General features: G+C 31.2%; 2 protein-coding genes across 2 annotated transcripts in view; one reads left to right on the top strand and one right to left on the bottom strand.

Annotated features, from left to right (window-relative positions):
• The window catches only part of LOC117176355 (protein MNN4-like), a 13,239-nt gene extending 8,486 nt beyond the window's left edge, over positions 1–4,753 (top strand). Inside the window, exons 2-3 of the mRNA XM_033366597.1 lie at positions 4,265–4,543; positions 4,590–4,753. Of these exons, the coding sequence (XP_033222488.1) occupies positions 4,265–4,543; positions 4,590–4,753 (443 nt within the window). The remainder of the gene's footprint in view (positions 1–4,264; positions 4,544–4,589) is intronic.
• Positions 1–19,821, bottom strand: part of LOC117176940 (epithelial discoidin domain-containing receptor 1-like) — a 231,581-nt gene that overhangs the window by 177,341 nt on the left and 34,419 nt on the right. The gene's annotated exons all lie outside the window — the stretch shown is intronic.

The raw sequence follows: 19,821 nt of genomic DNA, 5'->3' as shown, positions 1-19,821 counted from the left end.
TCATGCATATGTATATGTAGAGTATTTCAAAAAGAAGAAATATCGTTTAACTTGCGCTACAGCTATGAAATTAAAATCAGAATTTTCTAATATCGACGAACCGTTGTGCTGGTAATTACCAATTCAAATATTGAAGCTAGGTAATTTATTGCAGGTGGTAAAAATGTCGTATGGAGCAAGAATATCTATCTACCTAGAAGAGCAATTTGACCCAGTTCAGGAAGTTATAACGTTGTTAAATGTCCTCCATGAGTTAGTGAAGTCATGCCATCACTTAAGAAAATTGATAAATCATCGACTTCGAACGATCGATGATGCTTGGATAATTGGTGTGCTCCTTATTTAACATAGTACCATTTTCTTTAAAGAATTATTTTCATTACATAATCTTTTGGTTTGATGATTTAAATCAAAAATTGAATTTTTGCTTTATTAATTAACAGTGATTAAACATTCTAAAACTATCTAATAAATTATTTTTAAGCGAATGGTAGAGGAGAAAATTTAAAAAATTGTCACTTTGTTGAGAAAATAGGGGTTGCTACCCTTAAAAACGGCGTTTTCAGCCACTTTTGAAAAATTGTAGAGCTGAATTATGACTTGCTATAACCTTCATTAATAGTAGAAATAAAAGACTTAACCAAGTCCTTTAAATGAGCCGTATTCCAAATTGATTGCATGCCTCCTTAAAGCGGGGTGTGTGTTTTTTCTAGGGGTGTAACAAAATTCACTAAATCTGTTCGAATTTTAAAAGGTCGTCTGCTATATTGGATCTGTCATTTTGATGTTTTTAAATGCAACTGCATATTCGTAAGCAGCGACCCTTAAAACACTTGAGTAACAAATTTCAAGCGAATACGATCAAATTTAGAAAAAATAGTCCGCCACATTGGATCCGCCATTTAAAATTTTTGAAACCTAACTGCATATTCGTAATCAGCGACCCTTAAAACCTTTAAAAGCACTGCATATTTTATTATGAATGGTCGTGGGTGTAAGTATGTTAAAATCCTTTCTGTTTTAATTTTTTTCCTCGCCTTTAATTTCTGATATTAGCGAAGTTTGTAGCACGTCATGGTTCAGTTCAACAATTTTTCAAAAATTGATGAAAATGCTGTTTTCAGGGGTTCTGACCCCTATTTTCTTAAAATCGTCACGTGATGGTCAGTTTTTGAACCTAGATTTGTATTCAGCACCAAAAATCGATTTGAATTTTCCCGCGAAGAATGACGTCACACAGATGTAGCCAATCTATGCGTTTGGCGAAAATGGCGCGAACAGGAGTCGTATTCAAACTTTATTAGGAAAAAACATGTTTCTCATTCAAAAGAAAATTCATCATTCTTCGAATATAATAATGAGCTATTAAATAATCAAAATATCTTATCCGATTTCATGCAATATCACCATTCGAATGGTCCTTATTAAACAAGGTAAAAGTTTCTTTAAGGAATTCTTTTCATCGTTTGATCTTTTTGTTTAATACTTTAGGACAAAAATTTCATTTTCTATAGTTATTAAATAATAATGATTAAATATTGTAAAAACTTCTAATAAATTATTCTAAGGTAAACAGTGGACAGAAAAATTCAAAATAAAAAAATTGAGAGATGATGGTGAAGGGGAAGAGAGTAGAAATGAGGCATGGGAAAGTATGGAAAATGAATAAAAATAAAGAAAGGGAAAAAGAGTAAATAAGGGTTTAGAAATAGGAGAAGTGAGGGGAAATTAAGAGAAAGAATGAAAGAAAGTAAGTGAAGGTATGAAAAATTAGAGGATGGAAAAAAAGATGGGGAAGGGAAAAGAAATAAGGAGATGTGAGGGGTGAAGAAACAGGCGAAGAAAGGGGAGGTAGAAGCAAAGAAAGGTAAAAGGGGGAGGGATGGCAATGAGAAGAGAGTATGTATGTGAAATTATAAGGAATGAGTAAAAGGGAACCTGAGGAAATGAAGGGAACCAAGAGGAGGAAAATTTGAAAATTTTAATGTCAGAAACTTATGCTTTAGGATGAACGTGATCTTCTGGCGAAGTATAGGAAGATTTCGTACTAAAGGATGAAAGTAAAAGAATTTCAAAAATTCGATTGTCCGCTATCTTAGAGACATTCAGATTTTTTTACTTTTTTTACTTTTATTTTGCCACCTCATTTTACCTGAAATATTATTTACAATTAATTTTTCATACTTCTACTAAAAAAATTGTTTTTGTTACATGCTCTTCCTTTTTCAAGTCAAAAAATTTTTTAATTGTTAATTGTTATCCTTTCAAGTTAGAAAATTTTTCAACAATAAAGTTTCCCGTTTCCAAGTCAGCAAATTAATTAATTTTCCAATTCTCTACTTTTTAAATAAAAACCACCATCTATAAATTGACAATTATTTGTTTAAAATTCGTTTTTAATAATAATTTTTTCGCTATTTTGTAAAAAAAATTGTGAATTATTTTGGAAATTTTGAAACTTCAATTTGATGACCTCTTTAAGTTTCAAGTTATTCCGCCTAAAATATAAAATTACTAATTTTTAAAGATTTTCCCGTTCGAAAACAAAAGGAAGGTTAACTTTTTTCTTTTAATTTTGAAAAATTTTATATTAAAAATAATAATATAATATTATAAATTAAAAATTGTAATCTTAGGGCATTCATAATTTGAGAGATTGAAAAAAAGTATTTGCGAATTATTGAACTATTAAGACTCTTAACTATCGGTTGTAAATGTTTCTATAATTAAAATTGCTTTATTTATAATTTTCCAATATAATATTTTTTAATTTTTAAAACCCTGCACTTCTAGGATCATCGAATGCTTTATAAAGGCACACTTTTATGAATAATTATGTTTGACATATGCAATTAAAAATTACTGTGCAGATTTTCTGAAAATAAAACCAAGAATTCAATTACCAAATTTGGACAACTGCCATAATATGTTCCTATTGAAATTTGAAAGAAGATAAAAATTATTTCCTGGAAAAGAAAAGAAAAAAATACAATTTTTTGGATAAAAATAAAAAAGAGGGAAGAAAAATCAGGAGACGGCAAACCAAATCCCGTTTCTTTTCTTTTTTATTTCTTTCGTCTTTTTAATTTTTATTAATATTAAATCTTAATATAATAAAATTTGTAGAAAATAGTCATTTCTCAAGGTAAAATCAATAAATAAATAAAATTAAAAGATAGGAAATATTCGAGCAGGCAGGAACAGCAACTTAAACACGATTCTCTTTTTCTGATAGCCTAGAATAAATAAATAAATGTACCTTTTTAAAATTTCAATAGGAATATTTTATGGTAGTTGCCCAAATTTTGTCGTTGGATTCTTGATTTTATTTTCAGGAATTCCGCACATTAATTTAATTTTTGGACGTTAAAGAGGATTTTAAACTTGATTCTATTCTCACTTAAATTTCTTTAATTTCAATTAAAAATTACAGAAACAAGATATTTTTGCAAACTTTAATTAATCGCGATGATGGATTTTATGAATTCTTATGTCATCGTATGCTATCTAAAACCACATTTTTTTAGAGCAAACCTTGAAAATATTTAATTCCGAACTGTAAAAATGAGCTATTTTTCGAATATTAAATTAGCTACCATTTTGGATTATGTTTTTTGTTTTAAATTTTGCTGTACACTATTTACTTCAAAATAATGTATTAGATTGTTTAACAATCTTTATTTATTCTTAGTTCATAGCTGTAGAAAATTTAGTTTTTGACCGGAATTTTTGGATCTGCCATTTTGGAAATATTAAAAATTAAATTTTTTTCTTAAATTAGGTTTTTTAACCCCTTGATTGAAACCACAGTCGCGAATAGCAGAAAACGATTGCCAAAAAAAGTAAATAAGAACCACCCTAGTCGGCCTTCAGAATCTGCTCTAAAACTTTATTCTAGTTAAAGGAATTCAAAGGGTCGTTCCAAGCATTTCATATATAATGAACGTGGTATTCCTCTTCGCCAAAATTCCTCATTTCCGCCTTTGACTAGCAGCTTTGGTCTGATGCTGAACGGACATAAGTGGCTACCACTCATGTGGACACAGGGCGCTTAAAATGTCTCGAGGAGCACGCTGACTGCACTTATCCTTGTAAATGTTTGTCCGCCTCGAGGACAGACCATTTACCATAACGAGGAACGCGGAAGTTACCCCTCGACTTTGCAGCTTCTGCGACAATGAGTTAGAGCCTCGAACGAGCCCATCTTCTCTTTTTTTCTTTTCCATTTTCACTGTCTTCTGAACAGTTTCTTTTCTTCAACCAGGTGCAAAAGCCCCGGGCAGAAGTCCTTATAGTCAGGAATCCGACGCTTTATTTGCCGTCCTTTCATTCCGCGATATGGGAGGAGTCAAGACGAGGCGAGAGGAGTCAAGTCGAGAGAAGACTAGGCGAAAGGAGATGAAACAAGAGACAAGGAGACCAGAAAAGAGCAAAGGGGACGAGACAAGCATAGATGAAAGAAGAGGTAAAGGAATGAGAGAAGGCGATACGAGAGTAGACGAATTACGAGAAGAGGAGAAGATACGAGAGGAGGAGAGACGAGGCTATAAGTGATGGGACGAAAGCATTCGAAAGGAAAAATAAAACAGGAAACAAAAAGAAACGGAAGGAGAAGAAGAAAGGTGAGAGAAGAAGGAAGGAGAGGCAAGTAAACATGAAAGGAATAGTGGAGAGGAGACAAGCGCAGAGGAGACGAGAGTTCACGAGACGAGGCGAGGCGAGAGTAGGCATGAAAAGGAGAGATGAAAAGTGATAATAGGAGAATAGACGAGAGGAGAGTATAGAAGATTGGAGACAGAACGAGAAGAGAGAATGAGAGGCTAGGTGAAATGAGAAAAGTGGATAGAAAAGGAAAATAGAGTAGACTAGGTGAGGGGAGACGGGCGGCGTGGGGATAAGGAGAGAGAAGATAATAGATCACAAGGCCAAAGGAGACAAGAGGCCTCGAGACGAGACGAGACGAGACGAGGCGAGGCGAGACGAGGCAAGGCGAGACGAGACAAGGTGAGACTAGAGGCACAAATGAGAAATAAGACTTGTCTTTCTAAATAAATATCTAAGTTTCTATTTGCCATAAGTACTTCAAATAAGGATCATTTTTTAAAAGGGGACATCGAGTTCGATTTTGTTCAGCTTTCAAATTGCCACCATTAGTTTAGTCAATTTCTCCAGGAGTTGAACTTGAATTTAGAAAATTAGAAAAAATTAAAGTTAGACTTATTGGTTCAATTAAAATTTCATTAAAGCATCAGAAAAGTGATTAGCTTCTTGGCAAACTTAGATAAAATACTAAAAACCTCAATTTTTCTCCCTTAAACTATTCCTCTCCGTCGACAGATTATGCAATCAACTTCCGGAAACTCGTTAAAAAGTGCACTTCGACCTACCTACTCTCCTTTAGTTCGAATGTGTACAAAATATGCTTGTCGAGTTTGAAAGGTTAGTCGAGTTTCCATCCACTTCAGCGTCTGTTATACGTGCAACATGAGGAAACATGCATTAATGACTTAAAGTTGAACATTTTAATAACAAAAAAAATTTGAAAGAACAGAATTTACCGCAATTTAAACATTTTCTGTTTGGAATTATTTCACAGTAAAGTTTTTATAATTTAATTTTTATGGAAGCATTATCCACGTTAAAATTTATTAGTCTTTTTCAGTGGTGATAAGTAACCAGAGAAATCACAAACAAATGATTAATATTTTTATTTTCGTGACTCAGGATTTTAAATTAGTTAAAAATATTTCACAGGATTCAACAAAAGTTTAAATATTTTAAGGCTTTTGAAAGAATTTTGAGACATTTCAAAGATTTTAAGGAATGTTGAAAAACATTTTTGGGTTTTCAAAAATTTTTGAAGATTTCTGGATGAATAAATTCTAGAGAATGCAATTTCAAGGAATACCTACCGATTGCAAAGAATTCAAGAGATTTTAAAATATTTTGAAGAATTTTACAAAAGTTGAAGGATTTTTTTAAACCTCCAAGAATTTTATTAAATCTTGAAAGATTTCCAGGGATTTCAAGGGATTTGAACAGCTTTTTGCAAAGCAAATTAATTCATAATTTAAATTTAATTGTTAAAAAAATTATAAATGATTTCTCAGTTTTTGAAGGATTTTTACGAATCGCAAAGATTTCAACGGATTTTAAAGGATCTGTACAGAAATCAATGGGAAAAAATCAACTTTCTTTAAGGGATTTATAAATATTTCAGTAAATTTAAAGAACATAAATGAATTAAACAAAATCAAATGTGTTTAAATATATTAGGTTATTGTAAGAGATTGCAAAGAATTTCAAGAGATTTACAAAATTCAAGAGATTGGGTTTTTTGAAGATTTCTATAGATATTAAGGGATAATTAGAGAACTTCATTAATTTTTTTTTTAAATTTCTAGCAATTTCAAAGATTTTAAGGTCTTCAAGAAATTTCAGAAATCTATTGAAATTCAAACTGTTTTTTGTAGAGAAATTTAATGAATAATTGAAATTTAATTTATAATAAAGAAATTGAAAATGATTCCCAATTATTTTAATGAGTTTTAACGATTTCTAATGGTTTCAAGGAAATTAAGATATTTTTAGAGAAGCTCAGAGAATGATTTAAATTTCGGTTCACGGGATTTCTAAATATTGCAATATTTTCAAGTGATACAAAGAAAGTAAACAAAATCATAAGGGTTTATATATTTTAAGTTATTGTAAAAATTTCCAAAGAATTTAAAGAGATTCTAAGGTATTTTAAGGAACTTCAGAAACTTTAAAGGAGTTTATTCAGTTTCTAAGGAATTAAAAGATTTTGAAAGATTTAAAAGATTTAAAGAGATTTGACCAAAGGATTTCTACGGAATTATGGAGAACTTAAAAAATAAAAATAAATTTATTTTAAATTTCACGATTTTTAAGGGATTTTAATAAAGATTTTAATTGATTTTGATTTTTTGATTTTAAACATTTTAATGGATTTTTACAATTTCAAAAGTTTCCAAAAGATTCTAGCGAATTCAAATAATTTCCGGAGTACGCTGGGAAATAAATTAAATTTTATTCAAAGGGCTTTTGCATGAATTGGATCAATTTCAATAAACATGGGGGAATTACGAAGGTTTGATAAAAGTTTGAAGATTTAAAGTTTTTTAAAGATTCAATAGATTCCAAATGATCTATACAGAACTTTAAGAATTAAATTGAATTTGTTTTATTGTTAAGGTACTACAAATTTTAATCGGTTTCAAGAGATCTTAAAGCTTTTTTAGAGATATCATTAAAATTTGAAAAGATCTTTAAGATATCAGTAAAATTCACGGATATTGGCTATCTAATGTACATTTTTTTAATATTCATTTAAAAATTATGAAAATTATGATTACAGGATTATTAAAACTATATTTTTACAAAAAAAGATTCACTCAACTCCCTTCTCGGGGAATTGAACCACAGAACTTACGATTGCTGGATGGGTGCTTTTCTAATTAAGCTATTAAAAAGATCGAGAAAAATTTTTTTTTCAAAAATATACGTTATCTTAAGCCAGGTGTTACATTCATGATCAGAATAATTTAAAGAAATCTGTATTATCATCAGCACTGGTTACTATTGATTATTGTAGATGTCGTTCTACAATCTGTAAAATCAGAAAACAAATCTATCAATCAAGTCAACACTTCAATTTAAAAAAAAAGATAACGCCATTTTTGAAAAGATGGAAAATAAATGGATAAGTTCTTAAAATTAAATTTTTCTGAAAAAAGGTCTACTCAAATCGCTTCAATGGGATTCGAACGAAAGAACTTTTGATGGTCGGTCGAGTGCTTTTTCAATTAAGCTATTTGAGAGATAAAAAGAATTTTCTTCAAAAATGACGCTAAGTATTTTTTTTCATTTGAAGATTTAACTATATCGATAGTTTTGATTTCTGATTTCACAAATTGTGGAATCACATCTACACTGATTAGAAAGAACTAGTTCTGATGATAATACAGATTCCTTCAAATTACCTAAATAATAATAATTATATCATATTAGATATCCAAATTATTATTAACATTTTAAAGTTTTTTGTCATTAAGTGGAATTTTCAAATTAATAAGAAGCAGTTTTAGAAGAAAAAAATGGAGGGGAAGTATGAAGGAAAAAATAGTGGCAGTGAGGATAGGTTTTGCAAGAGATGTGAGTTGAGGGAAAATGAGATGAAGTAGGAAATGTAAGGAATTAGGGACTAGTGAAAGTAGAGTACACATATAAAGCAAGTATGGTAAGTGAGGGGAGGGAAAATAGGAAAACCGAATAGAGGGACTTAGAGGACGTGAGGAGAAGGGAAGTAGATAATGAGATTTGGGGTCAGTAGAAAAAGTGTGCGGATAGAAAGAAGGCGAAGTGAGGGGTAGAAAGATAGAGGAAGTATGCGAGGTAATGGAAGAGTATATTGGGAAAGTAGGGGGAGAGAATTAAGGAAGAGGTAGTGGGTAAAGTGAGGATAGATGTGAGGTATGTCAGGGTAGGGGGAATGAGAAAAAGTATTGCATGTAGGGCAGTAGAATCCGGTGAGGGAACGGTATATTGGGCAAGTACGCGAACTGTTAGGAGAAATACCAGGGAAATTGATGAAAGGGGATGTAAAGGATGTGAGAGGGAGAAAAGTGGAAAAGGATATTTAAAGGAAGTATGGATAATGTATGGAGGGGAAGTATGGGGATTGAGGTATAGGACGTGATGGGAAGCGAGGGTATAGGGAGTGGAGAAACAGGGGGTAGAGAGCGAGAAAAAGTGATGGAAGGGATAATTTGAAAGTAAAAGTGAGTGAAGAAGAGAATTAAGGAGAGTGAAGGTAGATGAGGGAGAAAGTTCGAGAGGAGAATTACAGGAGGAAAATTAGTAGGAGGGAGAATAGAGGGTAAAGAGAAATTAGAGTGAGTAAATTATCAGTGAGAATAGATTAAGTAAAGTAATAGTAATAATAGAGTGAGCAAATCAGAAGACAAATAAAGTGAGTAAAAAAGAGGATTAAGGAAAGTACAGATAGATGAGGGAGAAAGACGAGCGGGGAAAACAAGAGGAAAAGTAGTGACAGTGAGAATAGTGGGAAATTAGGGGCAGAAGAATGAAGAGAAGTTCTCGAGGTGATAAGAAGGTTTGTACAGCAACCAGGGCAAGTGAGGAGAAAAGAGTATATAGTTCATGCAAGAAAAGTGATAAGAGGGGACCTAGCGATTACGAGAAAAATTTAAATAGGGAAAGCTGAGCAGGGGAAAAATAATTAGGGGAAAGTGTAAGGACGGGAAATAGAAAGACTAATAGACTAATAGAAGAAATAAGTTGAAGATTTGGGAAAGTGGGGATAGGAAGTAAAGGAAACTTATAAAAGAGAATTGTTGGAATGTAAGAGTAAGAAATAAGGGATGTGAGCAGAGTGGACGTTTAGAAGAGGGATGGAGGGAAAGGGGTGGAAATTAAGGGAAAGTGATAATCGTCGAGAGTAAGAGAGAGGAGGGTGCTATGGTTGAGAAGCAGGCTAAAAGAAGAGAGTAGAGGAGGTAACGTACGGGTAGCGGAGATTTGAGAGACTAAATTTATACTAAGCTCTGCTATTTATATTTATATTTTTAATTTTCCTGGCTACGAAACGAGTTCATTTTTTCCTAAAAATAGAAATGCGGAAAAAATTTGAAGGCTCTAGAATTTTTTGAAAGGAAAAATGTGTAAATCGTATCAAAGAATCTTCAGCAAGGATGATTCTCATTCGAGATCCCTATCCACGTTGAAGTTCTATTACCTTTTTTCCTGTTTCCCTTATGGAAATGAACTTCCCTCTCCATGAGTGAAATATTACAAATATCGACATACGCGAGACACGTAAAAGAATGCAAAGAAGCATGATTACTCTTATAAACGAAAACGTGTTTTGATATATGCTTTTATACTTCTGTGATGGTCCGTGAGTGGAAAAACATCCGCCCACAGTGCCACGTTGTACCTGTCTTCGGATCGAATCGTAAACAAGGAACGATGGTTTCTACATGAAATCAATATTTTCTTTAGGAAAGACATTTCTACGTAATTTATGTTAAACTGTATATCCAAAATTAAAATTTGTATCCTAAAAGAAATAGCAATTCCAGAGGTTTGCATAATGCGAAACGTACATTTTTTTTAGCAAAAAAAATTGTTTCACATAGAAAATGGCTGATAAAATAGGCGTTGTATTTTGTCGTTGGTACAATTTGTATGCGTATTTCTGTTTGATGGAAAATCACAAAGTAGATCGTATTTCTACTTCACGTATTCCCGAATGATCGTTGAAAGTATCAGAAATACTCTCTCTGTTGGCAACATTTTCAGATAGCACACTATTGGCTGAATACAAAATATATAGAATTTGAGAGTCATCTCGACTATTTCGAGGAAAAAACCTACGAGGAATAAAATCAATATAAAATATTTCAGTACAAATGTTTCGTGAAATGGCCTTGGAACCATTTATTTAGTTACGTAATTCTCTATGCTAGTGACGCAATCTGTTAGGAAATTACGCAATAGAAGGGGGAAAGTTTTCTAACAAACCCTTAACCCTCCGTTTGGCACATGTTCCGATAACCTGCTGTTTGACACATGTGGTCTTGGCAGACCCCTGTATATTTCCATACAAATGTATGGAAACACGGAGATTTTGTGTTTTTGGAGGTGTATTAAAATTCATGTATGTATCATAAAGGTAGATGTTTTTTCCTTATTCCCTGCGGCTTTCGCATTTGTTTAATTACCTAGTCAGATAAAAATATTAAAGGTTGAAAAGAAAACTTTATATAGAGGGCAGGGAAAGTAGGAAAAGTATAAGAGCGGAATCAGGTGAAGTGGAGGATGGGGGAATAAGGCAAGTGATGGTATTAAAAGTGTGAGAATGTAGGGGTTGGGAATTCAAAGAAATGAGTATTAGTGAAGGACGTCAAGGGTGGTGAAATAGAGAATGGAGAAGTAAGAAAATTGAGAGATTAAAAAGTAAGAGGAGTGAGGGATGTGAAGTATTGGAGAGGTTGGAATGTAAATGAAGAAGAAGTAAGAGAAGTGAAAGTGACGATCAAGTAAAGTGATGAAATGCATGGGAAATGAAAGCAGGTGAATTAAGGAAAGGAAAAGTAGATGCGGCAACAGTAAGAGAAGGAATGAGAATAAATGGGAATGGAATTAGGGGTGTCGGATTGAGGGTTTGGGTAGTAGGAAAAAGGAGTGTAAGTAGGGAATAAGAGGGGAAGGAAAGTAGAGAAAGTAAAATAAGAAACGTGAAGAAATAGAAAGTAGCAGAAGTAAGGGAGTGGAATTAGGAAAAGTAGAAGATTGAGGAATAAGGAAAGTGGTGGGATTGGAACTGTAGGAAGGTGGGGGCTGAGAAGTAGGAAAAGTGAGTGTAAGTGTAGAATGTGAAGGGTGGGGAAGTAGAGAAAAGAGAAATAAGAGAATTTAAGGAGTTAAAAGTAAGAGGTGTAAGGTATGTGAAGAATTTGAGGAGTTGTGATGTAGAGGAGGTAGAGTAGGGAGAAGTAAGACATGTGAAAAGGGCGAGGAAGTAAGGTGGTGGAATGCAGAAGAAATGAAAGTAGCGGAATTGAGGATAGGGAAAGTAGATGCGGGAGAAGTAAGGCAAGGGAGGGAAGGAAAAGAAATGATCATGGAAATAGAAGGGACGGATGTGAGTCTTTGGGAAGTAAAAAAATGGAGTAAGTAGGGGACGAGGGGGAAGAGAAATAGAGAAAGAAGAAGCAGAGAAAGAAAAGTAAGGAACGTAAGAAAATATAAAGTAGGAGAAGTGAGGGATGTGAAGAATGTGAGGGATTGGGAGACAGATGAGAGAGAAGTAAGATAAGTGAAGGAGGTGAGAAAGTAAAAGGATGTGATGCGTGGCGCATAAAAGTAGAGGAATTAAGGAGAGGAAAACTACATAAGAGATCAGTAAGGGAAAGAAAGGAAATAGAAGTAGGAGCTGTATGAACGTGGAATTAGGGGAAGTATAGGATAGAGGTATAAGGAAAGTTGTGGGAATGTAAGTGTGAGAATGCAGGGGTAAGGAAGTAGAAAAAGTAAATGTGAGTGAAGGATGTGAAGGGTGGGGAAGCAGAGAAAGGAGAAGTGAGAAATTTGAGAAAGTAAAAAGTAAGTGGAGTGAGGGATGTGAAGAATTAAAGGGGTTAGTATGTAGAGGAGGCAGAAGAGGGAGAAGTAAGAGAAGTGAAAGGGGCGACGAAGTAAAGTGGTGGAATATGTACTAAATGATAGTAGGGGAATTGAGAAGAGGAAAAGTGGATGTGGGAGAAGTAAAAGAAGAAAGTGAGGGAGAAGAAATGGAAATAGAATTAGGGTTGACGTATCTGACGGTTTTAGAAATAGAAGAAGGAAGTGTAAGTAGGGTTTGAGGGGGAAAGTTAAGTAGAGAAAGGAGGATCAGAGAAAGGAAAGGAACGAACGTCAGGAAATAGAAAGTAGGTGAAGTGAGGGAATTAAAGAATAGAGAAGGGGTTGCGATGTAGAGGAGGGAAACGTAAGAGAAATGAATGAGGTGAGCTAGTGAAAAAATAGGATGCGTTTCAAATAAAAATAGAAGATTCAGGGAGAGGGATACTAGTAGAGGTATAAGTAAGGAAAAGAAAGGGAGGAGAAGAAGGAGAAGTATGGAAGTGGAATTAGGGAGACTAGAGGATAGAGAAGTGAGGGAAGTAATGGGATTGGAATTTTGGGACTTGAGGGGTTAAGGAAGTAGAAAAATGAGAACTAAGGAAAGTAAGGGGGAGAAAGTATGAGAAGTGAGGGGCATGTAGATTGTTCGGGGCAGGGGGTTCCTATTTCTTGATTAAAAATGTCAGTTTTCGTTAAAAATTCACCTGATTTTCAGTGCAGATTTAGGTTTCAGACTAAAAATCTAAATATTTAATTTTCATATAGAAATGTTATTTTTAAATAAAAATTAGTCTTTCAAAGTTAAAATTGCAACGATTCAAATAAATATTTGACTTTTTTGTTAAAAATTATTCTTCCTTGTTGAAATTTTATCATTTTTGATTAAAAAGATAACTTCCATAGTAAAAGTTAATCTGTTTTAATTAACAATTGAACTATTATGTTGAAAATCAATCATATTGATTTGAAATTCATTCTTTTTTATGTGAAATGCAATTTTTAGGTTGAAAATAATTCCTTGTTTTGTTAAAGATTCAACTATTTTCTTGCAAATTCGTAATTTTTCATTTTTGTAGTTGTTAAGCATTCCAAATTTTAGTTAAAAGTCCAAGTAGTCGGTGTTTACTTGAACAATTTGTTAGACAATTAAACTGTTTGTTTAGCAGATCAACTGTTTTTTAAAAAGTTAAAATATTTATCTGAAAAATTAACTATTTGGTAGAAATTCAACTTTTTTTCAGAAATAAAAATGTGTTTGTTTTTTATTGAATTTAAATATATTTTGTTTAAAAATTTGAAAATTTTTTCCAAATGCATAATTGTATGTTAAAACTTTAACTATTTAGTTAAAAGTTCAAGCAATTCTAAAAAATTTTAATTATTTTGTTGGGAGTTAAGTTATTTTATCAATACTATATTTTTTGGTCCCAAAACAAAACCTTTTTGCTGAATATCCGTCCTTACGGATAGAACATTGATCTTTCTTAGTTAAAAATTCATCCTTTTCAGTTAAAAGTGTAATATTTTCTTCATAATGCAACTATCTTTAAAAAAATTGTATTTTGGCCGCCATTTTATTAATTTTTACATTATTCATCTATTTGGTTGAAAATTTAGGCAGTTTTAGAAAATTTAAAGTATGTTGCTGGAAATTACAGATTTTTATAATAATTCAAATGTTTTTTTAATTTTAATTTTTGGCTAGAAATTTCAATTACTTCAAAAAAATGAGACTGTTTTTGAGTGAATTTCAAGTTATTTCAAAATATGGCCAATTTTTGAAAATTAATTTTTTTAGGTTCAAAATTCAATTCTAAGATAAAAGAATCAAGCAGTTTTTGAAAAGTTTGCTTACATTTTTGTGTGGAAATTAAGCTATTCGATCAATTATAAATTTTCTAGTCCTAAATAAAACTTTTCCGTTGAAAATTTGTTTTACAGGGTTGAAAATTCATTTTTCTCAGTCGAAAATTAAATATTTTGTTGATAATTCAACAGTCTTTGAAAAAATTATGTTTTTGGCAACCATTTTATTTATTTTTATATTATTTATTTATTTAATTGAAAATTTAAGCACTTTTAGAATATTTTAATCATGTTGTTGAAAGATAAATACTTTGTAAATAATTCAAATATCTTTTTAAAAAATTATGATTATCGACTGGAAAATTCAATTACTTTAATAAAAATGAGACCGTTTTTGAATGAATTTCAAGATATTTTATTTGAAAATTTGAATATTTTTTAAGAACTTATTTTTTTAGGTTCAAACTTTAATTATAAGTTTGACAAATCCAGCAGTTTTTGAAAAGTTTGCTTACATTTTTTTGCGGAAATTTAGCTATTTAATCAATGACATATTTTTTGGTCCCAATTAAAACTTTTTGTTAAAAATTTGTCTTGCATGGTTGAAAATTCATCATTCTTAGTTGAAAATTAAGTATTTTATTAATAATTCAACTGTATATTTAAAAAGCTATGATTTTTGGCTGGAAATTCCGTCTACTTGGATAAAAATGCGACTATTTTTTTTGACTTTCATTTTATTTCGATCAAAAATTGGACTTTTTTTAAATGCATCTTTGTAGGTTTAAATTCTAACTATTTGGTTAAAAATTCAACTATTATGGTAAAAATTAATTGTTTTTTTGAAAATGTACCTATTTTGTTTAAAAATATATTGCTTAAAGAATGTTTCGAAAACTGGACTTGGAACCATGTTTTTCTCAATTCTTCATAATTGTGACGTTTGTGACAATTGAGCAGCCGAGCTCCTGAAAGCTTTAAAAAACATTTTGGAATGTTAATTTTTAAAGAATACATCTACACGTAGAATTTTATTATGCATATTTGTTCCTAGGCAGGAATTTTAAGCGTTCTTAGTTTTCTTATTAAAGCCAAAAAACTGGCTTTTTTGAAAAAAATAATTTTAATTCATTTTTCACTTCATCTCGAGCTCAGTCAATCAGTTTTTAGGATATTATGATAAACTTTGCAGGGAACTTAATTCGAAATGTCTTTCGACTGATAGACCAAAAGTAACTAAAAAATTTATTTTAAAAAAATTGTTGTAAATTTTTTTCTGACGCGTGGCGCTTATCGGACTTTTATATCTTTCAGCGTTTCGTTTATCGAGCGAATTTTGAGCAACAATAAACTTCCAGCGAGAAAGTTATTTACAGCAGTGCAAACAAGATTTCTGACAAATTTTAGACCAATCAAATTAATATTGAAGAAATTATTAACGCCTGAATTCGATAGCGGCTAGGCGACTCGCGTGCGGGCTGTTGTGAAATATTAATATTATGCCAAGAAATACTAAAGCTCTAGTACAACAGAAATAAAAACAAAATGTACTTTCTCGATCTTTTCTTTTTTTTAATTCCACGAATTTGAAGCATTGAAAAACTCGCGGAATTGAGAATTCACTGACTCTCAAGTATTGAATGTTTATGTTTGGTTTTACTTTTGTACAGTTTGTTTAAAACATAAAAACATTCTGTTGTACACAATATTAAATGACTAAATTATTTTACATTATTCACTATTATTTATTTATGCATAATACATTGATAAAAACTGATTACTTGATTAGTTTTTATTTTTAGCACCGAGGAACTTTACTATGAATCGGATTTGAAACTCTCGTCACAGCCCGCGCGCGAATCACCTAGCCGCTGTCGAATTGAGACGCTGATAATTTCGTAAATATTAATTCAATAAGGCAACAATTTTTCAGAAAACTTCTTTTTACCATTGTTAACAACTTTTTCGCTGGAAGTTTTTCGTTGTTAAAAATTCGCTCAATAAATGAAACGCTGGAAGTTGGAGAAATCCGATAAGCGCCACGCATCAGAGAAAAATTTAAAATAATTTATTTGAAATAAATTTTTAAATTACTTTTGCTCTATCAGTCGAATCATATTGCGAGTTACAGTCCCTGTAAATTTTATTCAAATATCCTAAAAACTGGCTGACTGAGCTCGAGTTGAATTCAAAAAGGAATTAAAATTCATTTGTATAAAAAAGCTAGTTTTTTGGCATTAATTAGAAAACTGAAAAGCTACAACTTTTTGCCTGTCGGGAAAAAGATGCGCACTGAAATTCTACACCCAGATATATTCTTCAAAAATAAATATTCGAAAATTTTTTTAAGCCTCCAGGGGCTTCCCACTTTTGGCAAAATAAGTTTATGTGCCCTTATTCGATCCGGCAGCTAAATTATAAAATTAGAAAAGAAAAACTGACAAATGACCGCCAATTTGAAATCGTCCGCCGAATCTCCACCCAGATTAATAAGGATTAAGAATTTAAAATCAAATATTTATCAGAGTACAAATTAAAATTTATTTACATGCACGAAATTAAATTTAAAATGGAACAGTTCAGATATCGTGTTCAGATTTCGTTCAAATATTACATCGGTATGTTTTTTGTTTAATTTTATGTTACAATTAAATGAAATTTAATGAAAATCACTTGGAAGAGTGATTTTAAATCAATATCAAAATACTTTACTATGAATCGGATTTGAAACTCTCGTCACAGCCCGCGCGCGAATCATCTAGCCTCTGTCGAATTGATACGCTGATAATTTCGTAAATATTAATTCAATAATGCAAACATTTTTCAGGAAACTTCTTTGTACTATTGTTAACAACTTTTTCACTGGAAGTTTTTCGTTGTTAAAAATTCGCTCGATAAATGAAACGCTGGAAGCTGGAGAAGTCCAATAAGCGCCATGCATCAGAAAAAAATATACAATAATTTATTTTAAATAAATTTTTTAATTACTTTTCCTCTATCAGTCAAAGGATATTTCACACTACATTCCCTGTAAATTTTATTGAAATATCCTAAAAACTGACTGACTGAGCTCGAGTTGAATTCAAAAAGGAATTAAAATTCATTTGTATAAAAAAGTCAGTTTTTTGGCCTTAATTAGAAAACTGAAAAAGCTATAACTTTTTGCCTGTGGGGAAAAAGATGCGCACTGAAATTCTACACCTAGATATAGTCTTCAAAAATAAATATTCGAAAATTTTTTTAAGCCTCCAGGGGCTTCCCACTTTTGGCAAAATAAGTTTATGTGCCTTTTTTCGATCCGGCAGTTAAATTAGAAAATTAGAAAAGACAAGAAGAGAAGTTTTGTTGCTACCCTTATTTCTATGCGAGTTGTAAACTCGCTACAATTCACCGGTGTCACCTCTTGAAGCCGAAACTCTCCGTATGAGATTCCAGTTCTCTGGTGAAACTGTCAACTGGTTGGCTTTGAAAACCTTTTACAAACGACTACACGCCATGCGGGCTCACCAGCTTCAACCATATCACATTCGAGCCCTAGGGTTTTCTGGTCAGGTAGAAAAACGGTGAAAGAAGAAATGGGGTAGTAAACAAGCAAGAAATGTGACAGAAACTAGATGGAAGATTAGACCCAATTTGTGTTTAATGTCAGCCACATAAAATTTTGTTTCAGATAAATATCTAGATCCTTTTTTAAAAATAAAATATAAAATAAGTTATCTTGAATTAATTTTGAAAATAGAGCTATTTTTTGAGTTTATATGAATATAATTCTCGCACGACTTATCAGATGAAGGACAAACTCTAAAAATTACATGAGTCAAAAACGAAAGGGGTCACTAGTTTAAACTAATTATATTTTTTACAAAATGTAATGTGTAGATTAGGGTGGCTCTTATTTATACTTGGTGGATTTTTTTTAATTTCTCTGATCTCATACCCCCCCCCCCCTCAGTTTTGTTTGAATGCCGAAAAAAAAATCTCAAAATTTGAGAAAAATTGGTTAATATTTAGAGGTAGCGCAAATACCATGAAGTTTCCCATTGATTTACCATGAAAAATTGAGTTTTTGGTAAATCTAATATTTAAACGCGATAATATGTTACAAAAAAATTACGTTTTTCAGTATATTGTCCAGAATTTGTCAGAGAATACGAATCAACCGTAAATTTTTAAGTTGAATAATTTTAGGCCACTCTTATGGGTCCCCAAAGAAAACCTCATGAGTGACAAATTTAGATTTTATGTAATATTGCGGTTATTTTCGACCAATTAAAAAAAGTTTTTATAATAATCTTGTAGGGCTTTCAAAAATCAACGTTTTTTCTCTTGACCTTTTTTGATATCATGCGTTATTTAGCTTAAAATATGCATTTTAGTGTGTTTTTCTGGATTTTTAAAAAGCTCTAAATCTGATAATTTTCTTTTTATAGAAAAAAGTCATAAGGATAACTTGTTTGAGTTTCTAAGTACTATGAATAGCCGCACATAGAATCTTAAAATATTAAAAAAATTTGGTTTAAAAAATTTTTGTTACGATCAAATTTTGAATTTTCAACTTTTCGACCATTTTAAAAAAGTTGTTATAATAATCTCGTAGGGCTCTCAAAAATCAATGATTTTCTTGACTTAACTTCTTTTCATATTATGCGTTATTTGGCTTGAAATGTTGATTTTAGTTTGTTTTTTTAGATTTAAAATTCTCTAACTGTAATCATTTTCTTTTTATAGAAAAAAGTAATTAGGATACATTTTTTAAGTTTCTGCGTACTATGAATCGCCGCACATAGAATTTTTAAATCTTAAAAAAATGCGGTTCCAGAATTTTTTTAAATTCGCTCATTTTTTGAATTTTGATCCAAAATAGCTGATTTACGAATTTGTTCTTTCTTTTTAGGCTTTAATGAAGTATGCCAAAGCAGACAGACAGACAGACATCTTCGTAAAAATAGATTTTTTTTCTAACTCAGTGGGTCTCAAAACGTTGAGATTTGATGAAAACTGACAAAATGAAATTTTACATAAAACCAATACCTTCTCATTAGGATGAGAATGTAAAAAAATAATAATTAATGAATAATTTAAGAATACCCAGTCATTTTTTACTAATATTCAATTGTTTAAACAATTATAATTCGTACAACTTTTTTCAGTTAACTTGCAAAATGAACAGATTTTTTAGACATTATGATTTATTTAACTAATTAAAATAATAACATAATTTGTTTATATAATTTTAAAATTATTTGAATAATACGTATTTGTTCAAGTATATACTTTACCTTAAAAAAAGCAGGCGAAACATTTTAGCTCAATAAATTTTCGACAAATTTTAATATTTTATGATACTAATTTGTTTATTATAAAAACTCGTGAATGTTTAAACAAATTCAAACTGTTCAAAAAATGTTCTTTACATATTTTATTTATGCTATTTTTCGAAAGATTGAAATATTTTTACGATCGACTTTGCTTTTTAAGAATACTCTGAAATGTTTAAACAAATTAAAAGTTTTTAAACAATTAAATATTGGCTAACAAATTAATAGTTATGCTTAAATTACTGATTATTGATTTTTTTCAACTTCTAAAAAGCGTCAATAAACCGCAATAATACCTTCAATTCAAATTTGTCACTTATGGGATTTTCTTTGGGGCCCATAAGTGTGGCTTAAAATTAATAAACCTCAACATTTATAATTCATTTTAAACCTCTGACGTTTTCTAAAGAATACACTGAAACAAGAAATTATTTGTAACATGTTATCGCGCTTGAATATTAGATTTTAAAGAACCTGACTTTTTCCCATGTGAAATCAATGGGATCAAAGGTCTTTTGCCACCCCT

Source organism: Belonocnema kinseyi, chromosome 7 (genome assembly GCF_010883055.1).
Source record: "Belonocnema kinseyi isolate 2016_QV_RU_SX_M_011 chromosome 7, B_treatae_v1, whole genome shotgun sequence".
In the NCBI taxonomy this organism is placed as follows: Eukaryota; Metazoa; Arthropoda; class Insecta; order Hymenoptera; family Cynipidae; genus Belonocnema; species Belonocnema kinseyi.
The sequence above is the reverse complement of the archived record's forward strand: the minus strand, read 5'-3'. Positions and strand labels throughout refer to the sequence as shown.